Genomic DNA, 23,612 nt, shown 5'->3' with positions numbered 1-23,612 from the left:
CATGCAGCCTCACCAGCAGGTGGCGCCCTTGGTCTGGGGTGCATAGTCCGTGTGCTGTCGACTGAGCTCAAGAACTTTCTATGGTAAGTGTTATCATTATCCCCAACTTACAGCTGGGTGAACTGAGGCTTAGGGAGGCTAATAAACCTGCCCAAGGGCACACAGCTCCCCACGGTGGGGGGGGGGGCCCCTGCGGTGCAACATGGAGTAATTAGACCCGCGTGGTTCTCTAGTTTCCATCTACAGCAAAGCCCAGAATGTTTCTCTACAGAAATAAACTGACTCTTTGGGACATACACGGCCTGAGTGGCAGTGAGCACCGGTACTTACACCAAAAATTTTTTTTCTCCATGAGACAAAGGAACAGAAAGCTCATAAGACACGGTTATTCTCTATGGCAGAGATCTACACACTGGATTCAGCCGAGCCCTGGGTGGGGGGGCCTCACAGCACCGTTTCACGTGGTGGGGTTCCTTATACAACCTCATTTGAGCCCGTTCTGTAATAGCAGAATGACAAAGATGGATCCCGTGACTTTGAAAAGCATCCTGTCAAGACTTCCAACAAACGTGAAAATGTCACATCGTCCCCAGGCCACCCCCTGCTGCTTCCCTGATGTCCATACTCTGTGACGAGAAGGGAAACCACAGCAAGTTCTCTAATCTGAGGTGCACTTCTTAGGAAAAAATAAACACGAGAAACCAAAACCAAAAACACAAAACCATAACCCTAGCCTGTTGTAAAGTCTTAATTTTTTTCAAGTCTGGACCCAAAATACCATTCATCACCACCATCATTTTGTAAAGGACATTTTAATATAAAAAAGAATACAAGTTAAAGCTTTATGAAAACAGTCCTCATTTTCCTTCTTTTGCTCCATGCTGGGGAAAACGTCTCATGAACTACGGTAGAGTGCATACTGCTGGGCTCCAGGTGGTCATGTGGCCACAGCTGACCGTGTCCAGTCGCTGAGCAGAGCATTGCAGCCTTAAGTGATGGCGTACAGTGGGAAAAGCATGGATTTTAAGAGTCGGGCCCGGGTGCACACGCCATCTCTAACCCTCACGGGCTAGTGAGTGCTTGAAATGTGATGAGAGCAACTACAGGACTGATTTTTACTTACATTTTATTCATTTGATTGTAGACAGACATACGTGAGCTCGTGGCTACTTTACTGAGCAGCACAGGTGTGACAGGGAGAGAATCTTAAGCAGGCTCCATTCCCAGCACGGAGCCCTATGTGGGGCTCAGTCTCACGACTCTGAGATCAGAATCAAGACTCGGACACTTAACCGACTGAGTCACCCAGGTGCCCCAAAAGAAGCAAGCTTTAATAGAAATTAAAAAAAAAATCCTTGTTGTTACCGTACGTGTTAACAGCAAGTGATAAGATAATCTTATATCCCAACTAAGGCTAAAAGACTTTCCTTCCTTGGGCCCCAATTTTTCACAGCTGTGGCATGATTAGGAACATATTACCACAATCAGACATTTCCCCAGTTTCACCTAAGTAAATATCCTCTGGCAGGGTGAGGAGGGGGCTCAGTATCTGTCACCTCTCTCATCTAGTAGGAACAGGCTATTTGCTTTAGGTAAAGACTCAAAAAACAGATCAGCAACAGAGTCAGGTTTAGGTATGAGGCTAATGCCAGGTAAGTTTTTATTATATTTAGAAAAAAAAAAATAACTGAAAATAAAAGTAAGTCACTCAAAATGAATGAGTTTTTAAACACCCTATAATTCTTCAATGGCAGCATTTGGACCCACCGTCCAAGCCAGTTTTAACCCAACCAAGATGCTGGAAGGCAGAGCACACTGTTGTGCCCATCAGGCCAATGAGGGCTATGGAACCCAGGGCTCCCCGACTCCGCTTGCTGGGCTCTGAAACAGGAGAAAGAGCAGAGGTGACTAGAGGTGCCAGAAGGACGGTGCTGTCAACATCCACAAGCCGTTCTAGCAAGGCCTCCGGGGTCGCCCGTCACAGACTGGTCTGAAGAGGTTGACCAATGTTTGGCCTAAAGCTGTCAGTAATTTAGATACCGCATGCCAAGAAATGCGCCACAACGCTGCTATTTGGACCTTAAGAGGATTAGGGGTTAATAATTAGAGCAATTTTGCTCCAGGACCTTTGGGAGTGTTCCCCCGCTTTCAAGAGGTAAGTACAGCCACGAGTCTTTCTCCCCCTTCTCTCTCGGGCACACCATCTATAGTGGTGAATTAAGAGCAGGGGCTCCAGAGTCAGGCTGCCTGGGTTTAAATCCCAGCAGAGCCTGACTTTCCCATCGATAAAGTAGGACATACTATCTACATCACTGAATCGCTATGGGGTTAAACAGCATACCCCAGGACCTTAGAGCAGCGACTGACACATAGAAAATGCTCAAAGTTTAGTTTTGTTACTTTTCAAAGGTTAGTAAAAAGAAGGAAGATAGCAGACCTTTCACCTAACTATCAAGTTACTTCCCCTTTTCTTAAAGCCCTGCTAAGAAGAAAGATAGAGCGGCATGGGATTTTAAATTTGTTTCCTGGGCAGGCGTCACGATGTACTCACCTCCTGTGTAGTAACCATAAGCATAAAGAACCCGTCCAACAATCCAGGCCAAGCCCAGGCCAGAAGCTACACGCTAAAATAAAAGGGCGAGGTTAGTACTGGCGTCCAAGAAACAGGCAGATCCTCAGGAACATCTAGGGCTGATGACACAATGTTTTACGAAAACTTTCGTGGAGGGCGCCTGGGTGGCTCAGTTGGTTAAGCGACTGCCTTCGGCTCAGGTCATGATCCTGGAGTCCCAGGATCGAGTCCCGCATCGGGCTCCCTGCTCAGCGGGGAGCCTGCTTTGCCCTCTGACCCTCCCCCCTCTCATGCTCTCTCTCTCTATCTCATTCTCTCTCTCAAATAAATAAATAAAATCTTTAAAAAAAAAAAAAAAACAACTTTCGTGGATATGGTAAAATGCTCCCCCACCAAAGTTAGGGTAGATGTATGTTATTTGTCTCAGGAAGATCAAAGGTGTGTGATTCTCCTATGAACTGCTCGTGGATGGTGGAGGTGAGGGCTGACCTTCCAGGTGGATGGGGTTGGAAGAAACCTCCTGGCTTGCCCCAGGGAACTCAGGTGCGGGTGCACAAGAGACGGAGAGGGAGACGCAGGCCAGGGGGTCGAAGGATAGGCCCCAAGAGAAACTGACCCCAAGGCAGGACTGGCGGAGAAGCCTGGCTGTCTCAATGGGCCTGTCACTGCATCTCTCAGTGAGGCTCCCCCCCCAGCCCCCCGCCCCCCGGAAGGGGCTCAAAGCAGGTGGCACGTCGGCCCGCACTTGGATTGAGGGGCTCCGCCAGAGGAAGTGGGCAGAGCGTGTCATGCTGGCACCCCAGAATATGCGGTCTTGGAGGGGGGGATGTCTTCCCTTTCCCATGACCCTTGAGAAGAGAGAGTAAAAGTTAGGCAAGATGACGAGTCCTACGTGAGCACCATCCCGGGTGACCCGTTTGGTCAAGAGGAGTCCGGAGAGAATGGGAGGGGGTGTGGGCTCGAGAAACATCGGCACCACTGTCTCCAGGTGCCTTTGCCATTCATCAGTGGCGCCACGGGGGGTAAGGTTAGTACTTTAGGATTTGTTTGTGTGTTTAGTTGATTTGGGGCAAGGTTAACGATCAGGTGTGTGAAACCACTGAAAACAAAAACCCCAGGCCCGTGGGCGCCTGGGTGGCTCAGTTGGTTAAGCGACTGCCTTCGGCTCAGGTCATGATCCCGGAGTCCTGGGATCGAGTCCCACATTGGGCTCCCGGCTTGGCGGGGAGCCTGCTTCTCCCTCTGACCCTATCCCCTCTCATGCTGTTTCTCTCTCTCTCTCTCTCTCAAATAAATAAATAAAATCTTTAAAAAAAAAAAACAACAAAAAAACAAAAACCCCAGGCCCGTAAGTCACTATCTGCAACCTGGTTTCTGCCAGGCCGTGCTTGGCCATCATGTTGCACAGTTACCGCCAAACCTCGGCTGTCCCCAGAGTAGTTCATGGAGTATTTTAGAGAACTCAGCACAAGGAATGGTCCTCTAGGGAAGACGGACAGGAGAGGGGATGCCTAACTAGAGGGACCAGCTAGTCGTGCTTTATTTAGGTCAGGTAGAGTGCAGACCACCTCTCCGGCCCACAAGGTCATGGCCCACACGGCCCTGTGGTCTGCCCCCGGCCTCCTGCCCCCCACGGAAGCCACGCTGCCCTTCTCACTGTTCGCTGGACAGACAGACGGGCTCCTGCCGCAGGGCCTTGCCCTCGCTCTTCGTCCGAAGACGTCTGGCCATCTGCGGCACCTGCTCCCCACCTTCTTTAACTTTTGCCTCACTGTCACCTCAGCAACTGGCACAAGCCTCACCTGACCTCCCCACTCACAACGGTCCACCTGCCCTGCTGTGTCTTCCTCCGTGGCGCACGTCACCTGCTAGCATGGCGCACATACTACATGTACTTAAGTGCTCACAGTCTGTGGCCCCAAGGGACAGTAACCCAGGTGTCTGGGCCTGTTTTGTTCACCGTTGTAACCTCAGGTAACCCGTCAACGTCTGACGATGGCAAATGAGAAAATTATGGACATGAACCTTCTATCAGACAGACCTGGGTTCAAATTCTGATTCTTCTACTTTGTTATGTCGCTGTCTGCTCCTGGGATGGTTACACAGTATCCAAGAGACTTCTCCTGAGCTATAACAAATGGGGAAAGTTCTACCTACTTTAAAGAACTTTGTAACAGGTAACGGAATGACATTCTTTTAAATGGACACTGAAGATGTTTGGTAAATGTCCATTTCCCGCTTTCCTCCCTAATAGCTCAGTGAACTAAATCCAAACAGATGGGCGCCTGGGTGGCTCAGTCAGTTAAGCGTCTGCCTTTGGCTCAGGTCATGATCTCAGGATGCTGGGATTGAGTCCCATGTCGGGCTCCTCGCTCAGCAGGGAGCCCGCTTCTCCCTCTCCCTTTGCCCCTCCCCACTGCTTGTGCACACACACTAATAAAATCTTAAAAAAAAAAAAAATCCAAACAGATGAAAACCCCCTGGAAAAACTTACCGGATGGTAAACACCTCCAACAGCTAGGAAAAATAAGAAGGGAGGATACACTTCCAACCTGGAATAGACAGAGACCTTTTTTAAAAAAGTGCCCCACTGATGTGTGTCTACGTCCCTTACGCTCTCACTTGCTGAGTTAGACACTTGAGAGTAAAACTAAACATCGAGAGCAGGGAGAAGCCCCACCACTAGGATCCACCCTCTTTTCTCTGCATGGGATCAAAGGTAACTCAGAGCACACTGAGCACAAGTCTGCAGCTCTAACGTGCCCACGAGGAAGGTGGTGGAGAATTCGAGTAGATTTCCTTCCAGAGCTCACAGCCGCTCCCTCCCCAGGGCTGGGACATTCAATCTCAGCTTAGATAGGATGCACCTTGCAAATGCTGTCAAAGGCCAATGCAACTTGAAAGACATTTTTGAAAAATTATCCAGAACCCCACTATTCTAACAACTCTGAATATTCAACCTGTCCACAGACATATTTTTTACGACCCTTTTAGGGAGGTGCCCGTGATCATCATCCCAGCTGCTCTTCAGCAAACGGAGTACTAAAGACCGAGGTGCTGGGCAGAAAACACACACTCTGCAGACGTCCCCAGCGCCCTCGGGGCCAACACTCACGTGTTCTGGTGGGCGCGCTGAATGCAGTTGAAAAGGTGCCCATTTTCAGGGTCCGTGCTGTACATGGTAGGATACTGTGAAAACAATAGGATGCTGTGGATCAAGTTGTCAAGAGCAGCATTCAGTTACAGTCAACCTTAAAGATAATCTATCCTCAAGCATCTTCTACTTTACCCTTGACAGATGATCACTTTCTGCTTAAATACTCGCAGTGAGGTCTCAACTCTCAGAGGCAGATTCAATGTATTTCTGTTAATATCCAGTCCTAAGAATGTACGTCCGTGCCACGGTTGCACAAGGGAGGGAGGCAGCTTGAGCCAGACTCCGTGCCCTTGACATTGTGCCATGACTGCTGGGTTCCCGATGCATCACAAAGACACCACAGGGAAACAGCTCCTTCCCAAGAGCTATCAGATACCACAACCTTCTAAGATTTTCCTTAATGGGAGAATAGAAATTGAGTGTGTGAGAATTTTAATGGATGTGTCCATTTAAAAAAAAAAAAAAGGAAAACCAATATGAAAATTTAAAAAGAAAAGAAGCTCTAGTCAGAGAGTCTATTTATAAGTTGCTAAACAGAAATAGACATTTAAATTTGCTCACCAGGGACAACCTCAGTAATTATCCCTTTTAGATTAGCTGGAATGAAAGGAAGCATTTAATAGACCTCCTTCTTATGTCTAACGTCTAAGCCCAGGCTAACCTCAGCACCACACGTTTCTTCTTTACTTGGGAAACAGAAAATCACCTTACGACATCATTTTTAAAGTGGCACACCAGGGAAGACTTGCCATCTCACTCTCTTTATTTAGTTGATTTTATTACTTATTTTTAAAAATCCAAGTATAATCGACACACATTAGTTTCCAGTGTGTAACATAATGATTTGATATATGTATATGTTGTGAAATGATCACCACAATAAGTCTCGTTACCATAGTTGCAGTTTTCTTCTTTTGATGAGAACATTTAAGATTTGCTCTCTTAGCAACTTTCAAACATACAATATAGAATTATTACAGCTAAAAAAAAAAAAAAAAAGAATTATTACAGCTGCCATGCTGTACCTTGTAGCTTTTATGTTTTTTTAGATTCCACATATAAGTGAGGTCGCAGGATATTTATCTTTCTCTGTCTGACCTGTATCACTTAGCATAATGCCCTCAAGGTCCATTGATGCCACAAATGACACGATTTCGTTCTTTTTTATGGCTGAGTAGCATTCCATCCTATTTATACACCACATCTCCTTTATCCACTCATCCACTGATGGACACCTGGGTTACTTCAGGTCTTGGCTATTGAAATAGTGCTGCAATGAACATTGGGGGTGCACATACTTTTTGAGTTAGTGTTTTCATTTTTTTTTTGGATAAATGCCCAGAAGTGGAATTGCGGCATCATATAGTAGTTCTATTTTTAATTTTTTGAGAACCCTCCATTGTTTTCCAGAGTGGCCACACCAATTTACATTCCCACCAACAGTATGTTCCCTTTTCTCCCCATCCTCACCAGCTTTGGTTATTTCTTGCCTTTTTGATCATGGCCCTTCCCCACCAGGTGTGAGGTGGTACCTCACTGTGGTTTTGATCTGCATTTCCCTGATGATGAGTGATGGTGAACACCTTTTCATGTCCCTGTTGGCCATTTGTATGTAGTCTTTCGAAAAATGGCTGGTCAGCTCCTCTGCCCAGTTTTTAATTGCTGTTTTTTTTTTTTTTTGCTATTGAGTTGTATGAATTATGTATTTTGGAAATTAACCCCTTATCAGATGTATGGTTTGCAAATACTTCCTCCCATGCAGTAGGCGGCGCTTTTCATTTTGCTGGCAGTTTCCTTTGCTGCACAGAAGCTTTTTGGTTTGATGTGGTCCTGCCTGTTTACCCCTCGTTAGAAAATAACACTCTTCCTGGCACATAGCTCCAGCCAAAGGCTGTGCTGTTCTCGTCCCAGCACAGCTGGTCTTTCTACAGAAGAGACCCAGTGAAATCAAGATGGAGACTGCTTCCCAGTAGGGCCCCCCATTTCCTGCCTTCTTCCTGCCCGAAAGGGGCAGCATTTCGAGTAGGTGTGGTTCTCAGACTGCCAGTGCTGGCCTCTAGCTTCTCACCTCTCCTTCCGCTTGCCTCAACAAACCTAGGTTCCCACTCACCTCCACTTTGTACTTCTTTCGGGCCTTGGAAACGTTGATGGCTAGATGAGCTACCATGATGAAGCTGGCAGCGCCGGTGAGAACCACAAAACCATATTCCTTAGAGAGGACAGCCATGCTGCTCTGCGGGAAGAAGGCGAAGACGTCAGGGTACCACCCAGCGCCACAGGCACCCATGGTAGGAGGCCTGCAGCTCGGCAGCTTGGCGCTGCGCCCCCTGCAAAGGTCACAAAGGTGGGAGGGAACACGATGTTCCGAAGAGGCAGATGCAGATGTTACTGTGCATCACACAACAGAACCGAACCGTTATTCAAGTATGCAATGTACACGCAGAAAAGCGCGGGATCATATCGTGTGTTCTTTCCCGATGAACATTACGTTTACAAGGTGTAGCTACACCACGGCAGGAGGCATTGCTGGAGAGGGACACAGCTGCTTAAAAACCATAGTTTCGAAAAAAAGGTTAACATGGCAAAATTCTAAAGGATATATTAAATTAGAGAGTGAGAGAGAGAGACCGAGGAGAGAGGTAGGGAGGGAGGGAGAGGGAAGCAGGATATGAAACAGTAAGTATACAACGATTCCAAGGTCTTTGTGTGTGTGTGTCTGTTGGCATGGAGGGGGCGACACTGAGGACAGGCACCTCGGGACTCCCTTTGATCCTGGGGCACATACTGGTATAGAAGGTAGGAGACCCGGTTCTAGTGCTTTGAAAGCAGAGCCCAGCTCTGGAGCCTATCACATTGCTAAGAGACCCGGCTCTGGGCAGCTTGGGGGAGCCAGGATGCTCATCGAATTCTCACTTCAAAACCAGCCCTGTGACATGTTCTGATGCCTGCAACGTATTTTGAAATGCATCAGGAAATGACAATACAAACCAATACAGCCAAATGTTAATTATGGAAACCAGGTGGTGGCTATAGGGATGGTCAGTATATGATTCTTCCAGACTTTCTGTATATTTGAAAAATTTCATCATAAAATGGAGAACAAGCGAATCTCAGCATTTTTTCAGTGTTCTGCAATTTCAGCTATTTTAGCTACTATTCTGCCCCAGAAGGAAAGAAAAGAGAAGAAACAGACTGGCCAGCAAGGAGAAGAGAACTTGGCAGGTGGGAGGAAGCCCTCATCATCTCAAGGCAGATCAGTGCTGCCCCTCCAACCGCTCTGAGCTTTGGTCACCGGACAGGTGAGGCAGGCGGGACACGGAGAAATAGCCACGGTGCTTCTCGAGATCCTTACTGCCCGCCCGCCGTGTGCGAGGCTTCCACGGGCCAGCAGCTCCTGCGTCTCTTGTGCTTGGTTTAAAATGTCCACTCCTGCTAACTGGCTCACTGCAATCTGTCCTATAAGCCCAGGAGGCCCCCCTGCCCCAAAGTGTTTCTCGTCCCCTGCACGAACAACCCAGCAAGACGGAAGATCCCTATTTCCAAGAGTACCCAGAGGGTAAGGCATGTTCCCAGGGTCCAAAATGGAAGGCACCAGAGCTGGGATTCACCTTTAGATTCCAAATGGAGAGCTGATGTGGGGTCACAGCGCCTTTCTCAGTGTGGAATTTGGCACCAGAAAGCAGCTCAGTTCTTTAAAAGTACGCTTCCCTTAGGTCTCAAAAATGACATTTAGGGCTGAAGTCCTAAAGTCTGGCCCTACCCCCTCACGATCCACAATAATTCTCCCCAGTTTCTCCTTCATTCTTCACCCTGAGCTGCATCCCAGGGGCGCCCAGCCCACCTCGCCCAGGTCGGGGGGCGGGACACACTGCAAAGGGCTGTGGCTGTGACTCAGCACAGCAATGGCCTCCTGGCCACCCTCTCCCCACCGTCAGGAACGGCTGCAGAAAGCAAGCAGTCTCTGGCTGCCTCCCTCCCCCCCCCATCTCCCTGTGCTCGTTCCCTTCTAGAATTAGTTGCCTCCTGAAATGTAGAAAATCAGCTCGGGGAGGTAGTAGTTATTGAGACAAAGATATAGGGTGAATTCCGAACACCTCTTTGAAAATAGCAACGGTTGAGCCTTCCAACCTATGTGATGTCCTTGGAGCTCAACAACGTTTGGCCAGACAGGTCACTCAAAATGAACCTGTCACTCACTCTGTCAGAAGCCACCTGTTTAAGGACAATCAATTAAGCGCACTTGGCTTAGGTCAATGTTTGCGAGTCGGGAGAGTCCTAGAGCGAGAGCCCATTTCCAGACCCCAGCCTCCGGACCGGACGCCAGGCTCCCTGGCAGCACGGGGTCACCCTGTGTTTATGTAGCACTTTTCGGCTCACTTTTCACCCTCACAAAACTCCCATTAGCTTCCCCTCACAGCAAAGGAAATGGAGGTTCACGTAGAGGAAAGAACTAAGGAAGAGCAGGTTTTAGAATTCTTTGCCAAATACTCAGGCACAGGCAAAATTTCATGGCTTAGTCACTGCCCTTGGTTTTTCTGGTTTGTACGGACTTGGGGTAGGAGAAGCTAAGTGGCTAGACAGAGAAGTACCTCTTGAGTAGATGTTTCTGTTGCAGGCAATGAACACTCAGGTGACTGCTCAAAAATGTACAATCTGAAATTAGCATTTACTACTGAGCTCCTCTTCCAAAGTATATATGTAATCTGGGAGGTTAAACCTGTCAGACATTCACACTCTAGTGCAAGTTACCCTCGCTCCCACTTTGCAACAGTAACGGGTATTAGGGAAAAGGAATCTGGGTACGGGCAAGCAGAGCCAGGAACAACAAGTACCTTTGAAGGGCAGAGAATATACAGTAAGGGGGACCCAGAGTCCAGTGCTAGAGTGGGTGGTTTGCAAAAGACCGAACAGCTATCCGTGGGACAGCGAGTGTGCTCAGATGGGAGTGGGGAGTGCCTACCTCCCTGAGCCTCTCGCTGCAGGAGCCCTGGACACACCTGCAAAGGCGCTAGAACACAGGCCAGGAAGCCGCCTGCAGGATGGGGAGACAGCCCTCCTTGACCCCGTCACACTCCCATGTGAGGAGTCCTGCTTCCAACACCGTAGCAGTCGGCGCTGCCCAGCTGGTGTGATCCGTGCTAAACCAGAGACGGCAGCCAGCGACAGCAGCTGCTAAGTTCCCAAGGGGGTGACCGCGTTCGGCACCCGCCATGCCGAGCACAGAGTGTGCCTACAGACGCCTGTGGAATCAACGAAGCAAGCCGTCACTCCAGGCGGCTTTCCCGAATGACACCTCCAACCGACATAATGCTTGTCACCTGGCACCGTGCCCGGCATGAAGCAGGTGCCTAAGGATCCCTTTTGTTCCCCTCAAAAGTGTCTACTGAAACCTTTGAAGCAGAGAAAGAGGAGGTCAGGACACAGAAGAAAAGCTCTGTCACCACAGCTGTTGAAAACATAAATCCAACAGGGACCGGAATATGGTTTAAGGCTTGTCATTTCAGGAGAGAGTCAGCTTAATTCAGTCAGTGATCCAAAAAAAAAAACCTGTTATCATTTGCTGAGTCCTTCTGAGGAATCCAGGGCAAAGAGAGGGATGGACGCTCCCACCCCTTAAAGATCGGCCTTGGTGGGTCCGGGTGCAGGTGCACTGGTTAAGGGGAGGCAGCGCACTTTATAGAGGCCAAACCCTGGGGCCGGCAGATAGCTTCCCGCGTGCGGCTTCCTCACCTCTGGCACGAGCCCTCATTGGGCTGCACACATTCTGTTGCTTATATACCTGCTCTGTGTTACCAGCAGCCCTTCTACCGACCCAAGAAGATAAGGCGTCTTGGGGGTGGGAGCTCTGCCCTCGACCTTGGTCTCTGACACGGTGCCCGGCACACGGCACGTGGTCTAACAGCTCCTTCGGAGCTCAACTTCCACGGCACCTCTAGAGGCCTCCGCAACCCGCCTCGCTGTATATTGGTGTTTGTTAATCGTCACACTGTTTTCGAGGCTGGTCACACTCCAGCTTGCCCACGAGCAGTTATAATGTGTATAAATAGAAATGTTTTTAGGTACCTATTTAAAAGTACCTAGTCTGCGCTATTACACAGCGGTGGGAAAGTGTAAAACAGAACCATCTGGAGAAGAGCCCGACAACGGTAATATTCTTTACATCGTTCATACCTTTTGATTCATTAATTCCACTGGGCAGCTAGCTGGAGGTAATAATCAGAAACTCAGATTTGGTTCAAAAGACATTCACTTGAGCACCATTGTTTTTTTTTTTTTTAATATTTTACTTATTTATTTGACAGAGAGAGACACAGCAAGAGAGGGAACACAAGCAGGGGGAGTGGGAGAGGGAGAAGCAGGCTTCCCGCCGAGCAGGGAGCCCGATGCGGGGCTCGATCCCAGGACCCTGGGATCATGACCTGAGCCGAAGGCAGACGCTTAACGGCTGAGCCACCCAGGCGCCCCATTGAGCACCATTTATAAAAGCAACAACAGAAACAGCACAGTGGCCAAGCAAAGAGGACTAATTAAATAAATAGTGCACCCATAAAATAGAATATTGTATAACCATTAAAAGTGGTGTGCACACAATTAAAGATGTTGAAAAGGGCTTCACATACAGCATGTTAGGTTAAAAAAATTTCAAAAAGTGGGGCACCTGGGTGGCTCAGTCGTTAAGCATCTGCCTTCGGCTCAGGTCATGATCCCAGGGTCCTGGGATCGAGCCCCACATCGGGCTCCCTGCTCCGCGGGAAGTCTGCTTCTCCCTCTCCCACTCCCCCTGCTGTGTTCCCTCTCTCGCTGTGTCTCTGTCAAATAAATAAATAAAATCTTTAAAAAAAAAAATTTCAAAAAGTGTATATACAGTATAATCTTAGTTTTATCCATAACAGGAAAAATTTAAAAAGAAAATATCAAAATCATAAACATAATCATTTCTAGACAGGTGAATTGTACACTTTCCTTTGTACTTTTCTATAATTTCCAGAAGGAGCAGATACATACCAAAAAATCATACGGAAAGTGGCCTGACAATAGTTAGGAATTGAGAAATCAGAGGAATAGCAATATATTGTGATGGAACCAAATAGTCATATGTGACTTCCTGTCACTCACCTGCTCTGTGCTCTTTGCAGCTAAGGATGCAGTTCTGGAATGACACTGAGCTCCGAACCCGGTTCTCACACTTCCTAGCTGCGTGTCCTTGGGAAAATTCCTCCACGTGTTTCAGTGGTCTCGGCCTCCTTATTTGTTACATGATGACCTTGGTGGTACCCACCCGCCCCTGTGGTTGTTGCGAGGAAGACACGGGGACAGGGATGGGGACACTGTCTATTAGCGCCCAGCATGATGCCTGACACGTGGTGAGCACTCAGCAAATGTTACGGATCGGGTTATATTACGTGTGTTAATGTGAACGGTCTCTGCCCTGATTCAATTATAAAAGGGGATGTTTGAATGAATGATAATATACATTTAAGAATTTATCATTTAGAACTGCTATTTTAACACCGCAAATGAAAACTTGGAACTATATATATTCACTTCTTTTTCTGAACTCCTAGCCAGCCGTGCTAAAGTATCCGCAAAGCAGGAGTATTCAGGAGGACGCGGGTTTCCAGTGCTGACCATGGAAATCAGCGAACTGCAGTCACCGAAACCCGCGCTGTGGCCAGAGATGCTCATTCACCTGCTTATTCAAGTTTACTGAGCACCTGCTGTGTACCACTCGCTGGGCCCCTGGCTGGAGATGAAGAGCCCAGACTCTGGTCCCTGCCCTCATGAGGCTCATGTTCTACTGGGGGAAACAGGCAAACAAGTAAACACACACCCAATTCCAGATTTTCCCCTTCATAGCCATGATCAGAAACTGGATACAAACATACCCTACAAAATGAAAGTGAATGTATTGGGGAAAGGCAGAAATAGGACAGAAGGGCTGCTGCCTCCCCTCCCTTCTTAGTAGTTGCAGGGGTGTATGCTTTCAGTTAACCGTTTCCTGGCCGTCTTTCAACTGAAAGGATATTAAGTTGAAGGTTTAAAAGAAACTAGATTTTATATTTAATTTAATTTCCTGTCACTTATTTAAGAGTAGAGATCCTTTTGGAAATGTTTTTACTCCTAGCAGACTTGAATATTGTTTTTTTTTTTTTTAATTTTATTTATTTATTTGACAGAGAGAGAGCGAGAGCAGGAACACAAGCAGGGGGAATGGGAGAGGGAGAAGCAGGCTTCCTGCCGAGCAGGGAGCCCGACGTGGGACTCGATCCCAGGACCCTGGGATCATGACCTGAGCCGAAGGCAGACGCTTAATGAGTGAGCCACCCAGGCGCCCTTGAATATTGTTTTACGATTTGTCTTCTCCTATGGAAAGATCCACAGGGGTAGAGACAGCAGGAATCTGGAGTCAGATGGATGTATGTTTAGACACTGCCTCTGCAAGCTTGGGAATGTTACCCAATTTCTCTATAAAACAGGAGAATACTAACTACTTACTTCACAGGATGATTGGAGGAATTAAAGGAAATAAACTAGGGGCACCTGGGTGGTGGACAGTTAAGCATCCAACTCTTGGTTTTGGCTCAGGTCGTGATCTCAGGGTCGTGGGATTGAGCCCCGGGTCAGGATCCGCGCTCAACGCAGAGCCTGCTTGGGACACCCTCTCCCTCTGCTCCTCCTTCCACACGCTCTTTCTCTCTCTAAAATAAATAAATAAATCTTTAAAAAAAATAAAGGAAAGAAACTAGATAAGCATCTGGTATGAACACTTAATAAATGTTGGCCCAAATACGAAGGCATATTGTAAATACTGGTGAGTGTGCGTGTCTGCCTACTTAAGTCATACTTCCTAAACAAGGAGATATTGATTTTTCCTACAAATCAATAAGGTGCTCTGACTCAGAAATTAGTTCCGATTCTGTTTGAAATAGATTCAAATTCAGCAAAAGGCTGGTCGAACTTAGATTCCCAGTGTGGTCAGCATACTGTGTCTGGGAGGGAGTCAGTTTTCTAGTGTGGACAGTATAATGTGTCTAAGAACACCTAATTCACTGATTCGACCACAACATCAAAGCACTTACTGTACGCCAGGCACTTGCTGAGGGGTGGGGGACACGACAGTGGACAGGACGGGATCCCCGTCCTTAAGGCACCGACATTCTAATGAGGACAGAAGACTGATAACACACATGCCAAAGTGTTCGCTAACACTCCAATAGCAATCATACGGCCCGGAATAAATGTATCAAAGAAATATATGATACATTTAGGGGCGCCTGGGTGGCTCATTCGTTAAGCATCTGCCTTCGGCTCAGGTCATGATCCCAGGGTCCTGGGATCGAGCCCCGCATCGGGCTCCCTGCTCAGCAGGAAGCCTGCTTCCCTCTCTCCCACTCCCCCTGCTTGTGTTCCCTCTCTCACTGTCAAATAAATAAATAAAATCTTTAAAAAAAAATATGATACATCTAAACTCACACAGTGTCATATGTCAATTATATCTCAAGACCAGGAAGACCTTGCTGCGGCGACATTTACACTGACACAAGAATGAGGAAGAAACAGCCACACAAACATTCTGGGGCAGAGACTATTCAGGTCAGAGTACTTGCACGGCAAAGTGAGTACTTGCACAAAAAGAGTACTTGCATGGCAAGTGCAAAGGCCCCAGGTGAGGACAAGCCTGGCACACTCGCGCGACAGAAAGGCGGCCGGTGTGGCCGGGCCCCGCGGACTGTGGGAGCACTGGGAGACAGGGTTAGGGAGGACAGATCCAGATCACGAGAGGGGCTTTACCAGCCAGGTAACAGTCAATACTGGCTGCTTCTCCCCGCAAGGGACTAAGAAGAGGGGCAGAGAGGAGGAAAAGGTGCGAGACTGTTAAGTCTTAGGAGAGGAAGCGTCACTTCCCAAAGGGAAAGGTGTTCGGCCAAGCAAGCAAGCACCACCATTAACCAAGATGGCCCTCTGGGCGGACTCAACTCTTACACATGGAAAGAGCTTTCAAGGTGCAAAGGGAGCAGGATCAGTACAGACCCCAAACGTAAGGAAGAAAGAGCTCCAAATAGGAACCGGTGGACACCTCTGCCAAGATGCACGAACAGACCAAGAATACACTCTTGACTTTGGTGAGGGGGGACCCTTTGACAGCCAGGTTTTAGGGGAGTGGGAGAAGGTGGAAGCCCCCATGCTGAGGGTTAAGAAACAAGTGGGCTGTGAGGCAGGACATCTCAGAATCGTTCCCACGGTCCGATCCTGCCAGGATGGGCCAGTGCAAGTCCTACCCCCTCCCCCATGATGCCTGCACTCCTCACTGACCCGCGTGGGCGTGGGCTGCATGCTTGCCTTTGAATGTGTGCACGTTTGTTCCAGCTGATGGGTTAGCTATTCTAACACGCACTTGAACCCTGGTTGATGAAAATAGTACACATCTCCAAATGTGTTGGGGACACAGGATATGTCTCCTGCTTACATTTTCTATAGTAACTTTCATGAAGACAGAAACACAATACAGTGCTGTCCCATGTTCCAGGTCAGTGGTTCTCAAACTTTAGCATCAACGTCACCTGACATGTTTGTTAAAACACACCCCATCCCTCAGAGTTTCTGATCCTGTAGGGCTTAATGGGGGCCTGGGAATCACCCTTCTTCCTCCCTCCCTCCCTCTTTCCTCCCTTTTCCTTCCTTCCTTCGAGAGAGAGAGGGCGACTCTTAAAGCAGGCTCCACACCAAACTAACTCCTCATGGAGTTTTTCAGCCCACATGGCAGAAATAGCAAAATGGGAAATAATATCACCACTACATCCTGAACACCTCCTATAAGACCTACTGCTTCTCCCCTGTCAGGCCCATGGTAGAGTTTACATCAACAATCCCCACAGTGATCCTATGTGGTAGTTAGTATTATCATCCCCATTTGACAGATGAGAAAACTGAGGCAAAAGGAGTTCAGCAACTTGTCTAAGGCCCCACAGCTAGTGAGTGCAGAGCTGGGGTCTGAACACAAGCCGACTGATCCCTAGGTCTAGCTCTTCGCTACTACACCACCCTGCAGGGTTTGCCCCGTCACCCAGGAGTTAGAGTACTTCTGCCAGCACAGGGAGCGATGAGGAGAAATGCTTTTGCAAAACTCCAGCTCCGACCTGAGCTGCACCTTGGGCTTCTACCGCAGGAGCAAAGCGGGGGGACAGAGCCCGGGCACCATAGCCCAGGAGAAGGGAGGGCTGGATCCATAATCTTTGGAATGCTTTACATACAGGATTCTGTCATCTGTGGAAGACTGTTTTATTATTTTCCACCATGAATGCCTTTTGCTTCTCGCCACCACTTGCCCTATCTCGCTGGCGCAGGGGTTCCTTCAGTTCCAAGAATTACCCAGTACATTTCCTGAGCCACACACACCAGAATACTCCTGGGGTGAAGCTCTCCTTCACTCTTTACTCAAGTCTCTCTCGGCTGCCAACAGTAACTCCCCAGAGCACAATCAACATTGCACAAATGGAGTAAAAGGCAGGCTTTATAGATCTGAGCACTTGCCTCCAATTATTACTTCTGAGCCATGAAGTTACATCAACTTTTCTTTAACTAAATGAAAACAACTGGATTTTTTAAGGGAGAAAGGATTTTCACCTTTCATCTCTCTCTGCCCTCACACAAGTAGATAAAAGCCAAGCTGGACAGTGGTCACCCCCTACTTCCTTCTGCAAGATTGTTCTCCTCAAACTGTCCTGCAATTTCTTAGCGGTGTCCTTTTTTACACACCCAGGAATGGAACAATGATAAAGCACTCAGAGACTGACTTGGAGCCATTCCCTGAGGTTTCGTTAAAATTCTTATCTGGCTCCCTGTGCTATTCATCTGACCTTCTTTATACATGGTTCCTTATTTTACGTGGCAAAACCCACCATTTTCATGAGCCTGACACAAGGACGGTCACTTAAAGGACTGGTCTGATCGTCCCAAATGGACTTCTGAGTCCCCAACATGGAAGGTGGTTCAGAAAACTCTGGAGTTGTGTCGGGTGTCTACTTAGATCTGCTTATGGCACCCCAGGGCAGCTGCCCAGCCTCACTTCTGCCTCTAGCTGTTTCAACAAATGAACGGTCCTCACAATCATCTCAGGGAGGGCAGTGACCCTCATGAACCCATCTAGAGCTCAAAGGAGAAATTTAAGAACTCGGAGGGAAGCCGCACAAAAGTAATTCCCTGTTTCCATGACGGGAGAGAAAAAAGAATCACAGGACTTCTTTGTGTCCATCCTACATTTTCAAAATGCCAGTTCTGGCCACTTCTTTTTTTTTTTTTTTAATGTTTTATTTATTTATTCATGAGTCAGAGAGAGAGAGAGAGAGAGAGAGAGAGGCAGAGGCAGAGGGAGAAGCAGGCTCCCTGCCTAGCAGGGAGCCTGATGCGGGACTCGATCCCAGGACCCTGGGGTCATGACCTGAGCCGAAGGCAGACGCTTAACCATCTGAGCCACCCAGGCGCCCTCTTCTTCTTTTTTTTAAAAGATTTTATTTATTTGAGAGACAGAGAGAGAGAGAGTGCGAGCACACACAAGTTGGGGAGAGGCAAGGGAGAGGGAGAAGCAGATTCCCTGCTGAGCAGGGAGCCCAACGTGGGGTTCCATCCCGGGACCCCGGGATCATGACCTGAGCCGAAAGCAGATGCTTAACTGACTGAGCCACCCAGCCGCCCCCATTCTGGCCACTTCTACATGAAACAGATTACGAGATCCGTCTGAGTGTCAAAGTTTCACATGACAGCTAGATTTTTTTAAAAGTGCGTGGACATTTAAGAGAAGGAATAATAACCCAGGTGAGGAAAAATGACTACTCCCCACCAATGCGTTGCACATTTGGTAGATACTTCTCCAAGGGCTAAAAGTGAAAAGTTAGCTGAATGGGCATACCATTATTTATCTAGCACTTGATCATTAACTCAGGGAGGCGAACAGCAGAGGTAGGTCAGCGACTGGTACATCCCAGGACCTCACATTCTTTGATTCCTCATCAATGTTCCTGGCAGAACACTTGGAAAGCAGAAGCTAACGGTTAGAAGGGTAGGGGATCTGTCCCTTTAAGAGATAAATGTGATATAATCCAAACGTATTCAGCTTTATAGATTCTTTCTCCCTCTCCCTCTGCCCTTCCTGCTTGTGCTCTCTCTCTCGCTCAAAAAAAAAAAAAATTCAAGTTTCCCATGTTTTTTTTTTTTAAAGATATTTATGTATTTGACAGAGAGAGACACAGCGAGAGCAGGAACACAAGCAGGGGGAGTGGGAGAGGGAGAAGCAGGCTTCCCGCGGAGCAGGGAGCCCAATGCGGGGCTCGATCCCAGGACTCTGGGATCATGACCTGAGCCGAAGGCAGACGCTTAACGACTGAGCCACCCAGGCGCCCCTCCCATGTTGTTTTAATTCCAACACTCTGGTGACCTGTCAGTGCTGAAAACAATTAATACCTAACTGCATGCCCCAGCTGGGAGCGGGAGAGGACAGGACCAGCATGATGCCCAAGTTCATGGGAATAGTTCTGCCTGAATGGAACTGAGTCTCCCCTGGAAAATACTGGTAATTCAGCTCCTCAGGAATCTAGGAAGGGTGGACTGTAACATGACGGTGTGATGACAAACTTTCCCAGATTCTTGACACACAAGGCTCTATGGGGTAAGAGGTGTGTTGGCACCTCACCTAGGAGGCCGGGGCCATGCCGGGCCCGAGGTCCCAAGGGATGTGATCCCAGCAACAGGCCGCAGGACATTGCCCATGGTCTGAAGGCACCTCAGAGGGCAGGAGAAAGAATGGGGAGAAGCCGTGGGACGCAGAAGAAAATAAAAATCACATAACAATTCATTAAATGGAGCGGATTTGATAAAACCGCTGCAGGACAAACGTTTTACCTAAATGGAGTGCTTGCCTGAAGTCCACACCTACTATCTTCCTCAGTGTTGCCTTGGAGAACGGTTCCTTCCCTGATGTATCCCCCGCTCCACGCGAGGCACCACGCCAGGCGGCGAGGTGCGCAGGGCGCCGATGGCAATCCAGACTGAGAGCCAAGGTCCTGGCCCTCCAGAAGACACAGGGACGTAGAGGGACACGACACAGGAGGACCATGAGACAGGACAGTAGCAGACTGAGAGAAGGGCTCTGAAGGACATCAAGTGATGTGGGAGAGACACACAGGGAGAGAAAACAGTGAGGACACGGGAGCTGGGAAAGGGCTTTGCTTGTGTAAGGAAGAGAAAGGACACCAGTGTGTCTGAAGGGTAGAGACTAGAAGGGTTTGTGCAGTGATACAGACCAGAGTGGTAGGAGAAATCAATTATTAGCACTGTTCTAAGTAGCTCACTAGTATTAACTGCTCACAGCATCCCTACGGGATCTTATTATTTCTCTTTTGCAGATGAGGAAACGGAGCATCCGAGAGGTTTAGTAATCTGCCCAAGGTCACGCAGCCATCACAGAGGAAGCCTGGACTCACACACAGCCAGACAGCCTGGCTCCAGAGTCTATGCTTTCCACCCTTGCTTCTACTGCCTCTGAATGAGATTGGAGAGCAAGTCTGACCACACCTGACCTCTTCTGGAATTTTGCTATCTCCTCAAACTCTCTCCTGAGCATAAAATATATTAATAGGAATAGAGAGCTAATAATTAACTCCAAGTCTGTGACTGATTAAAGCCTGAGAACTTTCTAATTGGAAGAAAAAAAAAAACTTGGAAAAGGTCCAGAAAGTAACTTATTTTTAAATTTCTTTTAATGAGTGTCAGCACTGCAGTATGACAAGAGGAGAGATTCCAGGAAGGAAAAACTTCCTCCAATCTTTCAGGTGTACGGGCTTGCAAGGAGCAAAGCAACACAGAAATTGGCATTTCTTTTCATGTCATGATTTCCACATAACTGTGCCTTAATTGGCATATTACATAGGAACTGAAGGTCATGGGGAAACTAAGCCCTGACTTCCACAAGAGGAAAACAAAACTCTCAAATGAGTCACAGTGGCACTACTTGGATTTTCCATCACAAGAAATGTGGGCAGACTGTATTTAATTCTTAGCAGCTGCTGAATCCTCACCAGGGTATCAGACATTCTGGATGAAAGAACCAGCAGGGCTGCCTGAAACGGGGGGTTTAACTCTTTGTGCTTAGGATGACGCTGAGCCAAAATCATTTAAGTTGCTTTGGCTGGAGAAATAAAATACCACTTATTTAAAAAAAAAAAAAAAAAAAGAGTGAACTAAGACACCGAAGTATTAGAACCCGAGTTCCAGTTAATGAACAGGTCACCTCTGGCAAGAACTCAGAGGGTCAATAAGGGGGACTTACAATCCCAAACGATGAAATCCTTAAAGGATTTCCAAATGTTATTTGGAAGGTAGTGCAATTTTCTTATCTCCTCATTGATGTTTTTCTCCTCACAAAGATAGGTAGGTAGGTAGACACTGTAAGAGAGAGTGAGGGAAACAGGAATTCTCATGTACATAGTAGTATCCTAGCTGATAACTGCTGAATTCTTTTTTAGGAGGATGGTATACTCACAAGTAGTATTAATTCAACTGCATGAACTGTAGCATTATGTAGAATCTTTTAAACAAACATTGCTTAAAAATACGAAATGGTTCATGGTCAACTGCGGTTGGCAACTGTATTCTGAATATAGATTCAGAATATTTAAATATTAAACAGGGAACAATAGGTTTAAATACAGCTAACTGTGCAGTAGGCACTAAATTGCATTTTGACAGCCGGATTTGTCATCCACTTCATTCCAGATTGCTCCAGGGGCTTTTCAGCATGTCTCTGGATAGTGGGGTAAAGCCCTTCTTTCTTGTTCACTCCCTCTGCTGTCCTCCAGGTTAGGAAATTTCCTTCCATGACTGTCTCTTCAGGACTCTCGGCCAACAGGAGGAAGTCTAAATTAGGGAAAGACTGCCCTTCTCCAGTTTTGTTCCTTAATCTAAGAAAGCCCCTGGTGTACACTTTCTATAGCTGGCTACAGTGATCTTTCTAGTGTATCTGTTTTATACATAGTAACATCAGTTCAGGAAAAAAAAAAAATTGCTTGAGAAAGTTTTCTATTTCTGTAACATTGTGTCAGGATGGAAGCTTAACAGAATGTCTTCCCAGGGGTAAAAGGATTTCTTTGGATTTTAGAGGTTAGTTTTATTTAACTTGGTTAAATTTAACTCCTGTGAGAATAAACATTCTTGATCCCCTGACCAGGATACTATGCTCTTATTACTGAATTCATTGAACTAAAACATAGCCTTATAACTCTGACCGATAACCTTGGGTGCTTCCCACAAACTGCAGGCTCTCGGTGATCTACAGATTTCCCAAGAGAAGCCCTGGCTGCAGCTCCCACGCACAGAGGAAACTCAAATCTGCAGCAATTCCACAGGACCACGCCTAGGTCCACAGCTACCGCAGAGAGTCATTGGTCTGCACAGCAGTAGTGTCCTTCCCTCTAGGACTCCCTTTCTCCAGCTGAGAGATTACAGCCCCAACTGTCGCTCCTTTCCTGCATACACCCTCTTGTCTCAGCTTTTCCTTTACCTCCTATTCCACACTCACTTGTCCCTTAAGCTACAAAGTAGCTCGTAAACTCCTGGTCGGAAAGGAAAGTAACAGCAGAAGCCACAACTTAGGAGAATGACTCACCAGTGAGTCTCCTGCCCCTTCCACCGCCCTGCAGCTGCCCCACCGCAGTGGCCCTGGGGCTCGCTGCAGTGACACAGATAAGGAAGAAAATTCTCTGAAATCCAAAGTAGAACCGTACATGGAGAGTCTTCCTCCCCTGCGGAGTCTCCTGCTCTCGGGCAGAGGTAGGAAATGACCCACGTTAAGGGTTCCAGTACAAACCGACAAACGTTTTTATGAGGCAGCAGGAAAACAAACACAATTCCCTGGGAGGTTCTCCCGGACGGTTCCTAGCAACACATCCACATCCGCAGCCGGCGCAGGGCTCCCAGGGCACTTGTCACCGATCGGGCCTGCACTGCCCACTGCCCCTGCAGCGTCCCGCCCGCCCATCTTCTGCACCGGAGCTGCACTTGGCAAGGTCGGGTGGGCTCCGGGAGGCAGAAACAAGGAGCGCCCGGGTCTGCACAGCCCGGGGAGAGGAGGAGAGAAAAGGAAGGCACTGAAGGGTTGACCTTGAGAATCTCCCTGAGTTACAGATAGCGAGGTGGGCCCCATTTCAACGCGCCAAACCCACTCCATCGGGGGAGGATGCAGGGCACGTGGAGGGCAAAGGGGATGGAAAGGTAGAAGTATGCAGACCAGAAAGGGGAAACGGAGCGCCTCCCTATTCATCCTGGGACGGCAGAGGTAGGGGCGGTGCCTAGCGCCGGAGCAGAAGTGCCCCGAGAGCCGGAGCTCCGCACTGCCCGTAGGTGCGGGGACTCACCTGGATCACCTCCGCTCGGCTGGTGCAGACCACAGCTTTGCAGCGAAGTGAGGGTGCCGCGCCCTTGGCCACTGGCAGGGCGGGGCGTGGCCCGGATCAGGGCCCGCCCCCGCCCGAGGCCGCGCGAGACCACGCCCCCACGGCCGGGCACCCGGCAGCCGGGGCGCGCCTCCAGAGTGTCCGCTCCCAGTCCCTGGTGGTTAGGCGGCGGAGACTGAATTCTCTTCCTCCGCACGGCTGTCCACCCCTTACCCCCTCCTACTCCCAAGTCCATGTATAAGTCCCCTTCCGTAAATGCCTCCGTGGCCGCCTTCCTAAATTATCCCAGTCAGTTCACACTTTTCGGATTGGATTTGCAGACCAGTAGCACGTCAATAATTTGCCCTTAGCAGGGCCACCGTAGCTTGCTTCTAGGCGCGTGCGCGGCTTGCCCGGCGAGTACGCGGAAGCGGTGGCGCCGCCGCGCCGGGGAACGGGG

General features: G+C 48.4%; 1 protein-coding gene across 1 annotated transcript; it reads right to left on the bottom strand.

Annotated features, from left to right (window-relative positions):
* Nucleotides 1-1,320: 1,320 nt before the first annotated feature.
* MGST3 (microsomal glutathione S-transferase 3) lies at nucleotides 1,321-23,312 on the bottom strand. The gene is made up of 6 exons (XM_032422435.1): nucleotides 23,135-23,312; nucleotides 7,840-7,962; nucleotides 5,688-5,761; nucleotides 5,067-5,124; nucleotides 2,552-2,624; nucleotides 1,321-1,881 (listed from the first exon to the last, which is right to left on the bottom strand). The coding sequence occupies exons 2-6, from the start codon at nucleotides 7,954-7,956 to the stop codon at nucleotides 1,745-1,747; spliced, it is 459 nt and encodes a 152-aa protein (XP_032278326.1). The 5' UTR covers nucleotides 7,957-7,962; nucleotides 23,135-23,312; the 3' UTR covers nucleotides 1,321-1,744.
* Nucleotides 23,313-23,612: the final 300 nt, after the last annotated feature.

The sequence above is a fragment of the Phoca vitulina genome, unplaced genomic scaffold (assembly GCF_004348235.1).
Source record: "Phoca vitulina isolate PV1807 unplaced genomic scaffold, GSC_HSeal_1.0 scaffold26, whole genome shotgun sequence".
In the NCBI taxonomy this organism is placed as follows: domain Eukaryota; kingdom Metazoa; phylum Chordata; class Mammalia; order Carnivora; family Phocidae; genus Phoca; species Phoca vitulina.
Note: the sequence above shows the minus strand (reverse complement) of the source record. Positions and strands in the feature narration are given on the sequence as shown.